A 14,698-nucleotide genomic window follows, 5' to 3' on the forward strand; every position below is an offset into this window, starting at 1 on the left:
ATTGGATATCACCATGTTTTACGACAGACGTGCTCCTCTGTACACAACATATCCTCTATCCACAAATTATTTGCCATTTTTGTCTTCATATGCCTTCAAGCTGTCAAAACTATCCATTGCTATGACAACTGCTAGCTGGAAAAGCGGGAAGACAACATTTCCGCTTTCCGCATTAACCATGCCCACTTCAAATTTCTGACCAATCACACAATAGTTCCTGGACACCACCCAAGAAAAAGTTCTGCCTAGATGATGTGTTGAAAACAAGGTGCGAGGACTCTGGGAGAGAGAACAAATTTCCCGCTTCTCGCGGAGTATGTATAGGCCTTAAGCAAGCTGCATTTCAGAGTTGGTGCATGGGGAAGGGCATCTCCTCCGTTGTGCGCCTCCTCCCCATGGTTTTGTCTTTTCTTCAGCCACTCCTGGAGAGGAATTTGGTGTTTAGCTACATCAAGACCTCTACCACGGCCATTTCCTCCAGCCACAAGGGCTTTGGTGACATATTGGTGTTCAACCACCCTCTTAATAAGCAGTTTTGAGGTGAGTGCACAGGCAGCACTCAGTCGTGCTTCCCCTGTCTTTGCAATGGCACCTCGCTTTGGTTTTGTGCAAGCTCATGGCCGCCTTGTTTGAGCCCCTGCAGCAGGTCCCTCTCTGTTTTCTGTCAGAAAAAAATGCTCTGATCTACTGTCTTTGGCGTCTGCAGAGAGGGTGAGCAATCTTTCAGCTCTCTTAGTTGCCCCGGCTTGCCTTCAAATTAGGGACGATTGCACTGCAGCTACTCTACGCCCTAATACCGCGTACATGCCAAAATGATTTTTTTCCTTCTCTTCGTGCATCTGTGGAGGAGGATGCGTCTCATTTACTACACTTAGCACGCTTTGAAAAAATGAATTTTCGCTGGGTTCCTCTGTCTCCGTGGATCATCTGTCTCACTAGCTGTGTGATATTATCATGCAGGCTTACACCACATTGGGCAGGGAGCCACTGGCCGGTATACATGTGCATTAATTTCATTAAGGACTCAATTCTTGTTGTGCAGGCATGGGCGTAAATTTCATTTAACAGTAGGGGGGGGACAATAAATATAAAATTTCTCATGAGCACTTTTTGAAGGGGACACAAAAAATACAGTCAAATTGTACTTATAAAGATATGTCCCCACAGTGAAAAACTTTGCTTCTATCATTATTTTATCATGGAGACTGCGCCATTATGGTTATTTTCAAAGTTTCAAAGTCACAACAATAAAAACAAGGAATTAAAAAAGGTTTAAAATTGTATTTAAAATTAATTAAGACACTTAGAACAGAATAGATATTGATTATACAAAAAAATACAGTGGGGTCAGTTCGGACGTAGCACAGTGCTCATTTAGTAAATGCACAGCTAAACAATATGCTAATTGTGGCCGTTAATGTTAACATTATGCCAAGTCGTCACAAATAAAACAATGCATGGGAAACGGCTTTGTCGTGTTAGTTGCAGTGCACTATGCAACAAGCTATTGTAAACAAGCTAACGTTAACTAGATAATTTAATCGCTAATATAGTAGATTCATGGAAAATTACATCGGTAATCAGCATTTTTGCCGCAACTAATTTATGAATGAGTCTGCATCAACTACATTAAAGAGAATCGCTTTCTTTAAAGTGAATAAAATACCCTACTTACTGGAGTTCAACATTAATTGAGCCGCTGCCACACACCTGACTTGAACTGGGAAAGCAGGCAGTGGGCCAAATCACTGTGAGGAAGGGAGGGGGAACTCAACTGTTTCTATATGCATTTTTTGCGGGGGTTTTTTTCTACTTACACAATTATTTTAGGTATACATACATATATTTTTCACAATAGAGAGTGCGATTTTTTTTTTTAATAATTTTTTTTTGGGGGGGACAACCCTCGGATGGGGGGGGGACATGTCCCCTCCGTCCCCCCCGGGATTTACGCCCATGTGTGCAGGTGCTTATGCATCCCACCTGCAGCTTGCTTCGTTTCAGGTCAGATCGTTAAATTCAATTCTTCTTCTTCTGGGTTTCTGGGCCCAATGTGGCATGGAGCATTATCCATCTACGTGCCCCAATAAGACAATGTTGGTTACATATTGTAACCCAAGATTCTGTGAATCGGGCCACAGCCCTCTGGATAGGATCCATAGTGATACCACAGAGGGATACGCCCAATTCACAGAATCTTGGGTTAAAATATGTAACCAATGCTTCTTTGATTAGTCCAACATGTTTGAAGCAGAGGTAGGCAGAGTTTTTGTCAACATTTTGTGGGGAAAAAAGGGGAAAGCATAGAAAAAAAATGTAACCTTTCAAAACGGCTGATCACAGGTGACCATGGCTTGGTTAGCTTATGATTGGAGTCGTAAGTATGTGTAATTTACTTATTTTATTGTTCTCCATCTCTTTGTTTTGCCACAAAGGTTTGCTCACTGGACTGTTTTCTTACAGCCAAATTCACAATTTATTTGTTCTTATTTACACATTTTTTATTTCTCTTGTCAGCCGAATAAGGAATAAACAGCCTAGAGATTACATTTTTATGCAATACTGTCATTCATATATCAGTTTTGCTACAGTGTTATTTAACTTTCAATCTGCCCAATTTTGTGGTCAGCTTCAATGTGTTTTAATTCAGCGGAATTGTAGAAATCTACCCAATTTATACAATTTTCTCAGGCATGGAGTCAACAACAAACATACTTAGTCTCAGCATACTGTTGTTAACCATTATATACATGAAAACTACAAAGCCAATCCTTCCTCATCTTTGTTTCCCACATTTGGTGTTCGTTTCCATGTCTCTTTCTCTGTAGGTGATGCTTAACAGTCCCAAACTGATTGAGGAGGAGAAAGCCAAAATGGCCACTAAGGAAAAAGCTATGAAAGAGAAAGAGGGAAAGAAGCCTTCAAATAAAACTAACAACACAGTGAATGGGACTGGTGGCACACCCATACATGTCAACACTCTACAGGTAAACCCAGCCTAATTGACCAGCAGCATGCTTAACATAGTGCTGTAACTTATATTAGGCCTGTATATGTTGTATCATTAATTTAGGATCATAGTCCCCTTAGTTTTGAGATCTTAACAAAGGGAAAATTGATTAACAGAGAACTGTGCAATGCAGGGCAATTATAATAATGTTCTGCTCACTACTAAAAAAAATTGTCTATTGCTTTATCTTAGTGAATTATTAAGAATACAGCATGGTCCTCAGAATCCTTTTCAATTATTGATGTGAAATACATGAGACGATAATAATGACCCCAGCATGCTGCTCTTAGAACTAAAAAAGGAAGACAACTCTTTCTTCAGGCAGAAAAATCCCATAAGTGAGGATATCAGTTGTCAGATCTCAATCTTTCTTAACAGGTGGTTGAAACACGCTGTAAGAAAGTTTGCACCTCCAAGTCGGACCTTCGATCCAATGACTTCAGCATTGTGGGATCTTTACCTCGTGACTTTGAACTTTCTAACTTTGACTGTTATGGTAAACCAGTTGAAGTGACAGGAGCCCTCAAGTCCCAAAACAAAGCCAGCAAGAAACCCCCACCACCCAAACCGGTCATACCGGCTGCTGCCAAACGCGTTGACCTCTATGCAAGAGCCCTCTTCCCCTTCTCTTTCCTCTTCTTTAATGTTGTCTATTGGTCGGTTTACCTGTGAGACTGGAAGGACATTTAGGCACTGCATGTGTCTGTATGTCTGATACAGGACATTTGCTTTATGTAAACTAAATCTTGATGTGATTACAACTATATCCATACGCTGTGCACTAGAAATACGTAAATGCTATTTCCTAAAGGTAAAATGTCTGCTAACACTTCATAAAAGACTTAGAAATTCCCAAATGGACAATATATTGGAAAACAGTTACAATGTGAATTAGAATATACAAAAAATATACAAATGAATTAAAAATAAATAGTGACATAATTAGAAATATAATTTTATTTAAAAAAAATTAATGCCACCATGACAAAATGAAGATTTTCTCAGTTTCTATAAGATGAATGTGAATGACATAATAAAACATAACAAAACACAATAATTTCCATGTAAGAATGAGTTATTGTCATTAATGTGACTAATAATATCATGGTCATGATATAACAAGATAAAAGGAAATGTTACTACAATTTGAAAACATATGATGTATAATAAGAAATTTAGATTGTAAGCATTTACTGTGATTAAGTAAATCATGTATAAACATTTATAATAATGAGAAAAATAGCCCTGTGATAGACTGGTGACCTGTCCAGGGTGTAGCCCTGCCTTTCACCCAAAGAGAGCTGGGATAGGCTCCAGCTGATCCCCTTTATCCTGAATAGGAATAAACTGGTATACATAATTAATGAATACGAAAAATAGCAGAAAGGATCCTCTGTAAAATATAAAAGTATCAGAAAATCAGAAACTGAGCAAAGATTTTGACAATGGGGGCAGCAATATACTGCTGAAACACCACATATCAATGTTTTATTTTGTTTAATTCATAGTGACATTTTCTCAGGAATCATTTTATTTTATGACATAATGAAATTATATAATATAATATAATGAAAATGTGGTCAAAGTAGTTATTTTTTTAGCCCTTGCTCTTTAAGTAATCATGTCCCCAGAATCAAGAATTGGAACTGCTACTGAATTACGGCTTGCTAGTTAAATAACAATTCCACAACACTGACTTAGTCAAGTAGCTGATGTAAATGCTAGTTTCAGGTCCTCTCTTTGCTGCTTCAGCATGTGATCCTAATTCAATCAGCCTAGACATTTGCTCCCATTTACAAATGAGGAATCTTACTTTGTTACTGACTAAGATGTTAGGTAAACAGTGCTGGTGGATGTGTCTGCAAAAATGCTGTGTCCTAGAAGAATGGAAATCATGCTGTTGTGTGGGCTGCATTTATTTTTCCATTGCAGACAAAGTGCTCTCTATAGACTTTAGAAGAGCAGCTTGAAATTCAACATTTGAGAGATGGTCTGCACAAAGGTGGTTTCACACCTACACTATGTTTTGTACTTTTAAACTAATGTGAAAGCTGTCAGATCTGTGGTATGACAACAACCAAAAGTGGATAGAGACCTACATTAAGAAATGGTCTCAGCCCCCTTTCTAGTGAATTGTTACAAATACTATTTTTGTGATGCAAGAGGACTAGTAGAATAGACAGCCCCACTGATCATGGGAACTGTCAATTAAAACATATCCTTGATAGATTTGCAAGATAATATCCATGGTAACACAAATGTGCAGCTTTAGCTTTAGTTTCTCACTGTCATTCTTTACAGGCTAAGTGGCAGGACCCCAAAAGGATATCCAGTTCTTGTAACTGACAGCCAGTCATTCTGCACTTTACCTGATGTGTTTATTGCTCTTATTGCTCTTCACTTATCACTACAGTATATGTCAATTAACAGATGGGTTGAAACTGGATTAATGGGCATCTTGTACTGCCATACTCTCAGTGAAAGTTATTACTGTAGTGGTCACTTATTTTTACAGCTGTAATGCACAAAACAGGACACAAGCAAGAAGCAAAAACAGAAGCTCAGTGCTAACTGTTTTAACTACCCCCATACTCAGGTGCATATATATATATTTCACTTTGCTTAGGACATTGCTTTCTCAACAATTCATGCTCACCACTAGCTTTAGAGGTACTAGTGCTGGTAGCTTTTATACCATAAATGAACCACACCAGTCTCTGCTTCAAAGTGGACAAGGATTTTGTGCTTCAAGTGGTCTCTTTCCAGTTGTTTGAGCTACACAAGAGTTTCATTGGCAGCTTTTACACCAGAGTAACAAAGCAATAGGTTAGGTGTGAAAGCAACCCAGGGCTATCTATTAATAGCAATAATAATATCAACCTGTTACCTGTGAGATGGGACTGTTTTTAGCATGTTTTAGATTTTGAAGTAGTTTTTTTGTCTGTCTTTGTCTGCTTTTTCTTTACAAAAGATGAAAATATACTTACATCTTAGAAACTGATATGATGGGATTTCTCTATAATCTATGTTCTTGGATTAACACATGCATGATATGCCCTTCTATAATAATAATTCAGGTTTGACCTACATAAGTTAATATTTTTTTCTGCACAGATCTATACCAATCCATATCTCTTACCATCAAGTGTTACAGGCAATACCCACTAACTACTACGGCTTCATTAGAACATGCCAGGATATAGATCTCCATGTCGCAGTTGAAGCTAACTGCTAGAGCACTGGTCTTACATTAAAGTGTTTAAAACATCATTTAAGCTTGGCGCTTGGTGGCTGTATGCTATGCACTTTCTTGAAATAAATTGCTATGTTATAAAAAGACAGACTGAAAACTTTGTTACCCAGCACAGCTATGAACTTAAAATTTTATTTTTAGTAAAGTTCAATAAAAGTTTTTACATCTGGAACATGTGATATTTTACTTTTTGACCAAATGTTCAAACAACAAAGAGAACAACAAAAAACTGAAGAGAACTGAACCTCATCGCTTCATTTACTTTGAGTATTTCGTTATTGCTGATAAACCCAATGAATTAAAAAAAAAAGAACTATCTCTCCCAATTTGGTCCCATTATTATCTTATTAGTTCTTATATCTTTATGATTATTAAAGCTATGTGAAATCTCATTATTTGTAAATGCATTTACGTTTACACTGTCATCTCTGCACAGCTTTTGAAATGATAATAAAAAAAATAACAAGCACATTATATGTATTTTCCACAACACTGAAATGAAGATGTTTAGTGGCACCGATATATTTAGAGCCCATGCATGTCAAATTTCTATGTGATCACATTTGTCAAAAGATTTTGGATATTAATTCTGGTAGATAATGTGCACAGGTAGGGGCAAGGTTGGTCATTTCAGATCATCAATAATTAAAGATAATTATTAATAATGATATAAGAGTGCAGTTGCAATACGTTGCTCACTCAGGAGTGTTAATGTTAGTAAAACACAAACACTGGTGAACACTTGAATCTGAGCACTAACCAACAAAAGCCAGCTACTCACATCAGTATGCACAAATAATCACAGATTAATCATTAACCTAACTAGGTAAACTGCTGATTTGGACAGGCGTGGGTGTGTGTAGGGTGCTGAGATTGTTGCCAGGATACAGGATACTCAACATTCTGAGGCCTGATTATAACATCAGGAGGCTTTAACCATGTGACTCTCACCTCACACCAGACTGGATATTCCCAGTTTGTCAAATGTCCTACCAGAGAAGGTTAAAAACACCTGATCTGCTGTATGCAAATGTCAAAGAGGCCTATACATCTTCTGCCTTACCACCACTCAGCAGGTGAGATCTCAACCTGGTCTTACTGCAGTTCTGTTATAAACACTGTGTACTGAAGCAACCTGCATCCACCGTCAGTCAGGAAATGGACCCCTGAGGCTGTTGGGTCTCTAAGGGGACTGCTTTGAATGGACAGACTGGAACGCATTGCTGGGAGCAGAGGGGAACAATATGGACACTGACAGGTCGACTGTTTCAGAGATTACATTAACTTCTGTAGAGACACTGTTATACCTGCGAAGTCTGTGCGTTTCCCTAATAACAAATCCTGGATCACTAGTGACATCAAGGCAATCCTTAACCAGAAAAAGGAGGCATTTAAAGATGTAGACAAAGAAAGTCTCAAACATCTCCAACATGAGCTGAAGAGGAGATTAAAGCAAGCTAAGGAAGACTACAAAAACAAAATGGAGAAAAATCTACAACACAACATAAGGGAGGTGTGGAGGGGAATTAACAACTTCACTGGCTACAAAACAAAAAACAACCAGGCACCAATGGGTGATGTGGACAGAGCCAATGAACTCAACAATTTCTTCAACATGTTTGACACTGCTGCAAATTCCCCAGCCTGTCCATCCATACCCCCTCATTCTTCCTCAATGTCTTTTCCTTCATCTCCTCCTCCTCCTCGTCCACCACCTGTGTGAATCAGCAGAGGATGCTGCTGCTACATCCCCTTCCTCACCTGGGCATGCTCCACCGTCTGTCACAGTAACAAGGCTGAGGCTGCAACTAAAAATCTGTGCTGTGGGAAGGCAGCTGGCCCAGGTGGTGTATGTCCCAGGCTGCGAAAGGACAGTGCTGCCCAACTGTATGAGCCTCTACAGGGGATCTTCAACCTGAGTCTACAGTTGGGGAAGGTCTCAGGCAGCGTAAAGCAGAAGGATGCAAGGCGACTGGACAAACTGGTGCAAAAAGCTGATTCAGTATCACACTGGTAGAGGCCATCCTGGAATATACTGATCATCCCCTTCACTACATCCTGATGGACCAGAGAAGAAGCTGCAGTGGACGACTCACCTCACTGTGCAGCAGGACTGAATGATACAGGAGATCCTTCATCCCCACTGCCAGGAGGCTCTACAACACCTGAGCCAAGGGCAGATGACTACTGACTACTCTCACTACTGACTTACAAAATAACTACAGCACTAACTAATTTTCCCTTTGGGGATGAATAAAGTTAATCTTATCTTATTTTCCAGAATTGAAATTAATGGTGAAACTGAGCTTATACTATCATTAAATTACAAAGTCTGCAAGTGTGGGATTCTTGGTAGCTTGATTCAGCCATTGAAGAATGACATCTGCTGCCCAACTGTTGGTACTGCATTTGAATAGAAATATTAACGTGAAACCTCATGATGAAACTATGAGATACAAAATAATGAACCTATTTTCCTTCTATCTCTCTTATTTGGCTTGATAAAAGTATATTATAAAAACTAGAATGTCAAACTTTAAATGTTATGACATGGGATGAATGCAGCACAGCCCATATTACAAATATCTCAAATGTACCAGCCCTGTGTTAGACTGCTGACCTGCATAGTGTGGAACCTGCCTCTCACCCTCTCAGCTTTAGCCTTCTCACGACCCCCTATAGCAGTGGTGTCCAACTATTCCTGCCTGACTGAATACAGCTGATCCAGGTAATCAGAAGTGGGCAGGGCATGCATGATTGGAAAACAAGTAGGACAGTGGCAGTTAGGGAACATGGATTTCCAACTCCTGCATTACACAATAAGCAGAGCTAATGGGTGAATGAAAGACTGAATATGATAATGATCTGAATAATGGTTACCAAAACAAATACCATCCTGCCTCTTAAATGTTTCATCCTGGATTTACAGTGGGTACGGAAAGTATTCAGACCCCTTTAAAATTTTCACTCTTTGTGTCATTGCAGCCATTTGCCAAAATCAAAAAAGTTCATTTTATTTCTCATTAATATACACTCAGCACCCCATCTTGACAGAAAAAAACAGAAATTTAGAAATTTTTGCAAATTTATTAAAAAAGAAAAACTGAAATATCACATGGTCATAAGTATTCAGACCCTTTGCAGTGACACTCATATTTAACTCACATGCTGTCCATGTCTTCTGATCCTCCTTGAAATGGTTCTGCTCCTTCATTGGAGTCCAGCTGTGTTTAATTAAACTGATTGGACTTGATTAGGAAAGGCACACACCTGTCTATATAAGACCTTACAGCTCACAGTGCATGTCAGAGCAAATGAGAATCATGAGGTCGAAGGAACTGCCCAAGGAGCTCAGAGACAGAATTGTGGCAAGGCACAGATCAGGTCAAGGTTACAAAAGAATTTCTGCAGCACTCAAGGTTCCTAAGAGCACAGTGGCCTCCATAATCCTCAAATGGAAAACGTTTGGGATGACCAGAACTCTTCCTAGACCTGGCCGTCCAGCCAAACTGAACAATCGTGGGAGAAGAGCCTTGGTGAAAGAGGTAAAGAAGAACCCAAAGATCACTGTGGCTGAGCTCCAGAGATGCAGGAGGGAGATGGGAGAAAGTTCCACAGAGTCAACTATCACTGCAGCCCTCCACCAGTCGGGGCTTTATGGCAGAGTGGCCCGACGGAAGCCTCTCCTCAGTGCAAGACACATGAAAGCCCACATAGAGTTTGCCAAAAGACACATGAAGGACTCCCAGACTATGAGAAATAAGATTCTCTGGTCTGATGAGACCAAGATTGAACTTTTTGGTGTTAATTCTAAGCGGTATGTGTGGAGAAAACCAGGCACTGCTCATCACCTGCCCAATACAATCCCTACAGTGAAACATGGTGGTGGGAGCATCATGTTGTGGGGGTGTTTTTCAGCTGCAGGGACACGACGACTGGTTGCAACTGAAGGAAAGATGAATGCGGCCAAGTACAGAGATATCCTGGAAGAAAACCTCTTCCAGAGTGCTCAGGACCTCAGACTGAGCCGAAGGTTCACCTTTCAACAGGACAATGACCCTAAGCACACAGCTAAAATAACAAAGGAGTGGCTTCGGAACAACTCTGTGACCGTTCTTGACTGGCCCAGCCAGAGCCCTGACCTAAACCCAATTGAGCATCTCTGGAGAGACCTGAAAATGGCTGTCCACCAACGTTCACCATCCAACCTGACAGAACTGGAGAGGATCTGCAATGAAGGATGGCAGAGGATCCCCAAATCCAGGTGTGAAAAAGTTGTTGCATCATTCCCAAGAAGACTCATGGCTGTACTAGCTCAAAAGGGTGCTTCTACTCAATACTGAGCACAGGGTCTGAATACTTATGACCATGTGATATTTCAGTTTTTCTTTTTTAATAAATTTGCAAAAATTTCTACATTTGTTTTTTTCTGTCAAGATGGGGTGCTGAGTGTACATTAATGAGAAATAAAATGAACTTTTTTGATTTTGGCAAATGGCAGCAATGGCACAAAGAGTGAAAAATTTAAAGGGGTCTGAATACTTTCCGTACCCACTGTACATGAGTGTATCCAGATTCTTTAAATAGTGTGGCCCTTTTCTTGAAGGATTAATATACACTGTCGTATACATTATTCATATATTTCACTGATATTTTTCTCCCCCGGAAAAGGTAAATATTGTAAAAAGGAGCTGAAATATTTTTCTAATATTGGGCTGACTAAATAACTTTATTAGATTATATTTTCAGGCTGTATGTTAATGTTTTCTGAAGACCATATAGGCTACTGATCAACAAACGCTAGAAAAACATTTTCAGAACAAGCCGAAGGGGTGCACACGTAATGCTTATGTTATTTATTTAATATTTTAGGCCTATTTATGAAGCGTGTCACTGTGCGCACATCAGAGACCCAGCTAGATAGGCCTGTTGTATTCGTGTAAAATTATAACTGCGATTGTGTTAACGTACTGATCAGGTTCCTATAGCTAAGTGTCATCTTATCCTCATATGCTTACTGTTTAAGTGTCGGCTTGTCTCGGTTTTCTTTCGTGCTTTATCGGTTTCCTAGGCGATTCTCGGCGCGCGCCCTCAGTCCAGCAGCAGCAGCGGCGGCGGCGGCGGCGGCGGCGGCACGCGCATCTCAAGAGAGAGGTAGGACAGGGTATCCGCAGAGCTCGAGACGCGTCTGAACCTGGAATGACGCCATGAACCTGCATCGTGTGTGATGGGGGTGATGTTTTGCTAGGAACCGCAACCGCAGGCTGCTGTGGCGTCGCGCGAGGAGCCAGATCACGACCATGAAGCTGCTGTTTGTGGTGACACTCTTATGGCGCGAGGCGTTGTGTGGATCTCCGAGCGTCCAGATCGGTAGGATTTTTTTTTTCTTTTTTCTATTATCGACCCCCCTGATCTTATGTGTATATCTCTCCCATTCATCCGTGTGTCTAAAATTACTCTCAGTTCACTTTTAGCCTTCCCCAAATCATTGGTCCCCGCATCTCTCTCCCAGTAATGTGAGGCTCTCACCTCCCAGTCCGCGGTGGAGAGGCCTGCTGGCTCCTCGGCGGTTACTGCAGTGTTCTAATTATGTCAACGTTTTCATCATAATCGTGTATGTGCTTAAATGCGCGTGCGTTTTGCTGTAGTGCAGTGTGTGTGTGCGCGCGCGCGTGTGTGCGCGCGTGCGCGCGCGCGTGTGTCTTTAAGGCGTTAACCTGCGCATGGATAAAGGCAGGTAAATCATTCCACTTTCAGCACGTCAGACATTTCACTTCAGGTCATTAATTGAGCCGCATTCCTGGTTGGACCGCAAACAAGCCCTGATAGGGAATGTTGGATTTTCAACCACATACCCTTATGTCAAAGTCAAATAATTTTGCTGTTAGAAAATATTTCATGTCATATTACCTTTAAAAATATTTTACATTAGTAGAGTTAACAAATGTATCATTTCAAAGCTATTTTTCATTGTCAAGAATTTCTCATGAAATGACTTAAACCAACAATGATCTGACACCAGTATGAGATAAGTGTTACTGTTTGTCTAACTTATTCCTCTGTGCAATGGAGCTCAATTGTTGTCCAAAGACATGTGTGCAGCATGCTAACCACGTTTCTAATCCTAACATGCTGATGCTGAGCAGGTGCATTCCTTATTATGAATGTGCCAATCAAGGCTTTTTTTAAAATATTGAGTATCTGCCAATACTGAGTTCCAATCCAGTGCTTGTATTTTCCTAGATAATACATTTGCACACTGCACAGTTATTCAAGCTGTTCATTGTTTATTTATTTATTTTACTTATTAAAAAAACTAAAAATAGTTTTAGTGGATCTCATGCCAATTCCACTGAGTGCAGCATTGGATTTTGCTTGCTTTTCAACAAATTAACCAAGTGAACACACTAAAATATGCCTTAAATTGCTCACTTCCACTTAGTGCAACATTGTAATAGTAAAACTAGAAATGTTATCACAAACTTTAACATCTTCAGTAGCTACAAATACAAATCAAATCTGGGTTTTGATTCATGCACAGTAAAGCTGATAATGATCAGGTAAAAAATGGCCTCTACCGGCCCAAGTACTGATTTTTCATCAGGACATGTTAGTGTTCCTAGTTTTGATGTATATTAGCTCAGTGTCTTAGCGTGCTTACACTAAATGCAAACACTGTCACTACAAGCAGTTCATCTCCAGTGAAAATGAGCATTCTCACATAACCACAGACCTCCATGATATGCATGGATTTGTAATAAATGTGAAAGAGCAGTTGCAGAAACTAGATCTCTTCCAATAGTTAAGAGACATTTTGAAGAGCCATTGATGGTGTTGGATAATTCCCCAAGAGGGGTTTTAAAGGATGACAGTGCATCATACAGGGTCAAAGTTATCAATCTTAAACAACTGACAAAAGATCTCCATAAGAAAAAGATTAAAATGCCAAACAACATATGAAAATGCAGAAACATGAGAGACACTATTGTAATTCACAGACATTACCAAATTATAGAATGGCTAGTAAAGTCTTTCATAAAAGACAGTCTGATGATGGCAAAACAAGTTTCAAGCTACTCACTTCTAAAATCCTGGTCAAAATTCTTGCAACACGACCTGATGTAATTGTAAAACTGATATCCAATGAGTTTCATAAAAAACTAACAGTAATTTGCTAACATAAGAATCTAACATATTCTTCAGCCCTGTACATATTAAATGCTGAAAAAGCCTTTGATCGCATTGAAAGTCCCTTTACGTTTAATCCCCCTACAAAAATGTGGGTGTGGAAATAAATTTATGCAGTAAATAATGGTTGGTGGATTGCATTAAGCGCAAACAAACTTTAAACCACAGCTTTAAAAGTGAACATTTTATTATAAAAAGGTCCAAAGGAAATCTTTATTTTACATTCTGAAAACATGTACAAACATCTTATGGATAACAGCTAATTCTGCAAGTTATTATAGGAAAAAATCTTTTGGTTTTATTACCAAATTTTTGTCTATAATTGGGTCGGTGAAGCATTATTTGAGTGCACTGGATTTCTTAGATCACAATCAAAAGATAAATTGAAATAGAAAAAAGTAGGATAAAGAAATGTTGGATGGTGTTGGATGAAGAGGAAGAGCTTCCAGATTGCAAGTTTTTAACATTACACAGAGATATTTGATCTGTTGCCCAGGCAAACACAGATTAACTGTTCTACAGAGTGAGGACACGGGGAAAGAAACTGACCTTCTGTCTGGTCGTTCTGGTGTACAGTGTTCTATAGACTAGATTGACCATAGGGGAGGAGTTGAAATAGTTTGTGACCAGGATGTGAGGGCTCTACAGAAATCCTCCCTCCTCTTGACCTGTCAGATGCACAGGTCTTCAAAGGAGGACAGGTTGGCACTGGTGATTCTTTCTGCAGCCCAAACTGTCTGTTGGAGTCTGTTCCTGTCGTATTTGGTTGCTGAACCAAACCACACAGTGTTGGACGAGCAGAGAACAGACTCGATGATTCCTCTGTAAAGCTGTCCTGGGGCAGGTTGAACTGGAATATTGCTGTGCCACCAGGTTTCAGCGAAAAAAATATGTAGTAGTTCATGCTGGATAATTCAACTTATTATCCAGTTACATTTTCTAACGTAAGTGATAGGAGAATGTTGAAGGCAGATGGCCAGAGTTATGCTGTTGAACAAGGATGGATGGATGGGACATCTATAGTGATTTTGTGAATTACTGAGCTGAACTCTTTTAATGAACAAGTCAGACCTTTAGAGCATCCGTAAGTTTTTGGCACCACCTTACTTTTCTAGAGCCATTGCTACAATAGCAGAATCCAAATGTTTTCCATAATCAGATTCAGGTTTATTGTCAAGTATGTTGGCCACACAAGGAATTTGACACTGGCACAGTGGCTCTCAGTGTGCTCGTCACAGCAGTTCACA

General features: G+C 39.8%; 2 protein-coding genes across 3 annotated transcripts in view; both read left to right on the forward strand.

Annotated features, from left to right (window-relative positions):
* The window catches only part of LOC113128511 (glycine receptor subunit beta-like), a 42,212-nt gene extending 35,777 nt beyond the window's left edge, over nt 1–6,435 (forward strand). For both annotated transcript variants that reach the window (XM_026303893.2, XM_026303894.2), the window contains 2 exons: nt 2,829–2,987; nt 3,389–6,435. In XM_026303893.2, coding sequence (XP_026159678.1) covers nt 2,829–2,987; nt 3,389–3,682 — 453 coding nt within the window. In that variant the 3' untranslated portion in view covers nt 3,683–6,435. The remainder of the gene's footprint in view (nt 1–2,828; nt 2,988–3,388) is intronic.
* Nucleotides 6,436–11,533: 5,098 nt separating this feature from the next.
* Nucleotides 11,534–14,698, forward strand: part of LOC113128035 (glutamate receptor 2-like) — a 47,307-nt gene continuing 44,142 nt past the window's right edge. The window contains exon 1 of the mRNA XM_026303078.1: nt 11,534–11,633. Coding sequence (XP_026158863.1) covers nt 11,564–11,633 — 70 coding nt within the window. The 5' untranslated portion in view covers nt 11,534–11,563. The remainder of the gene's footprint in view (nt 11,634–14,698) is intronic.

The sequence above is a fragment of the Mastacembelus armatus genome, chromosome 1 (genome assembly GCF_900324485.2).
Source record: "Mastacembelus armatus chromosome 1, fMasArm1.2, whole genome shotgun sequence".
Classification (NCBI taxonomy): domain Eukaryota; kingdom Metazoa; phylum Chordata; class Actinopteri; order Synbranchiformes; family Mastacembelidae; genus Mastacembelus; species Mastacembelus armatus.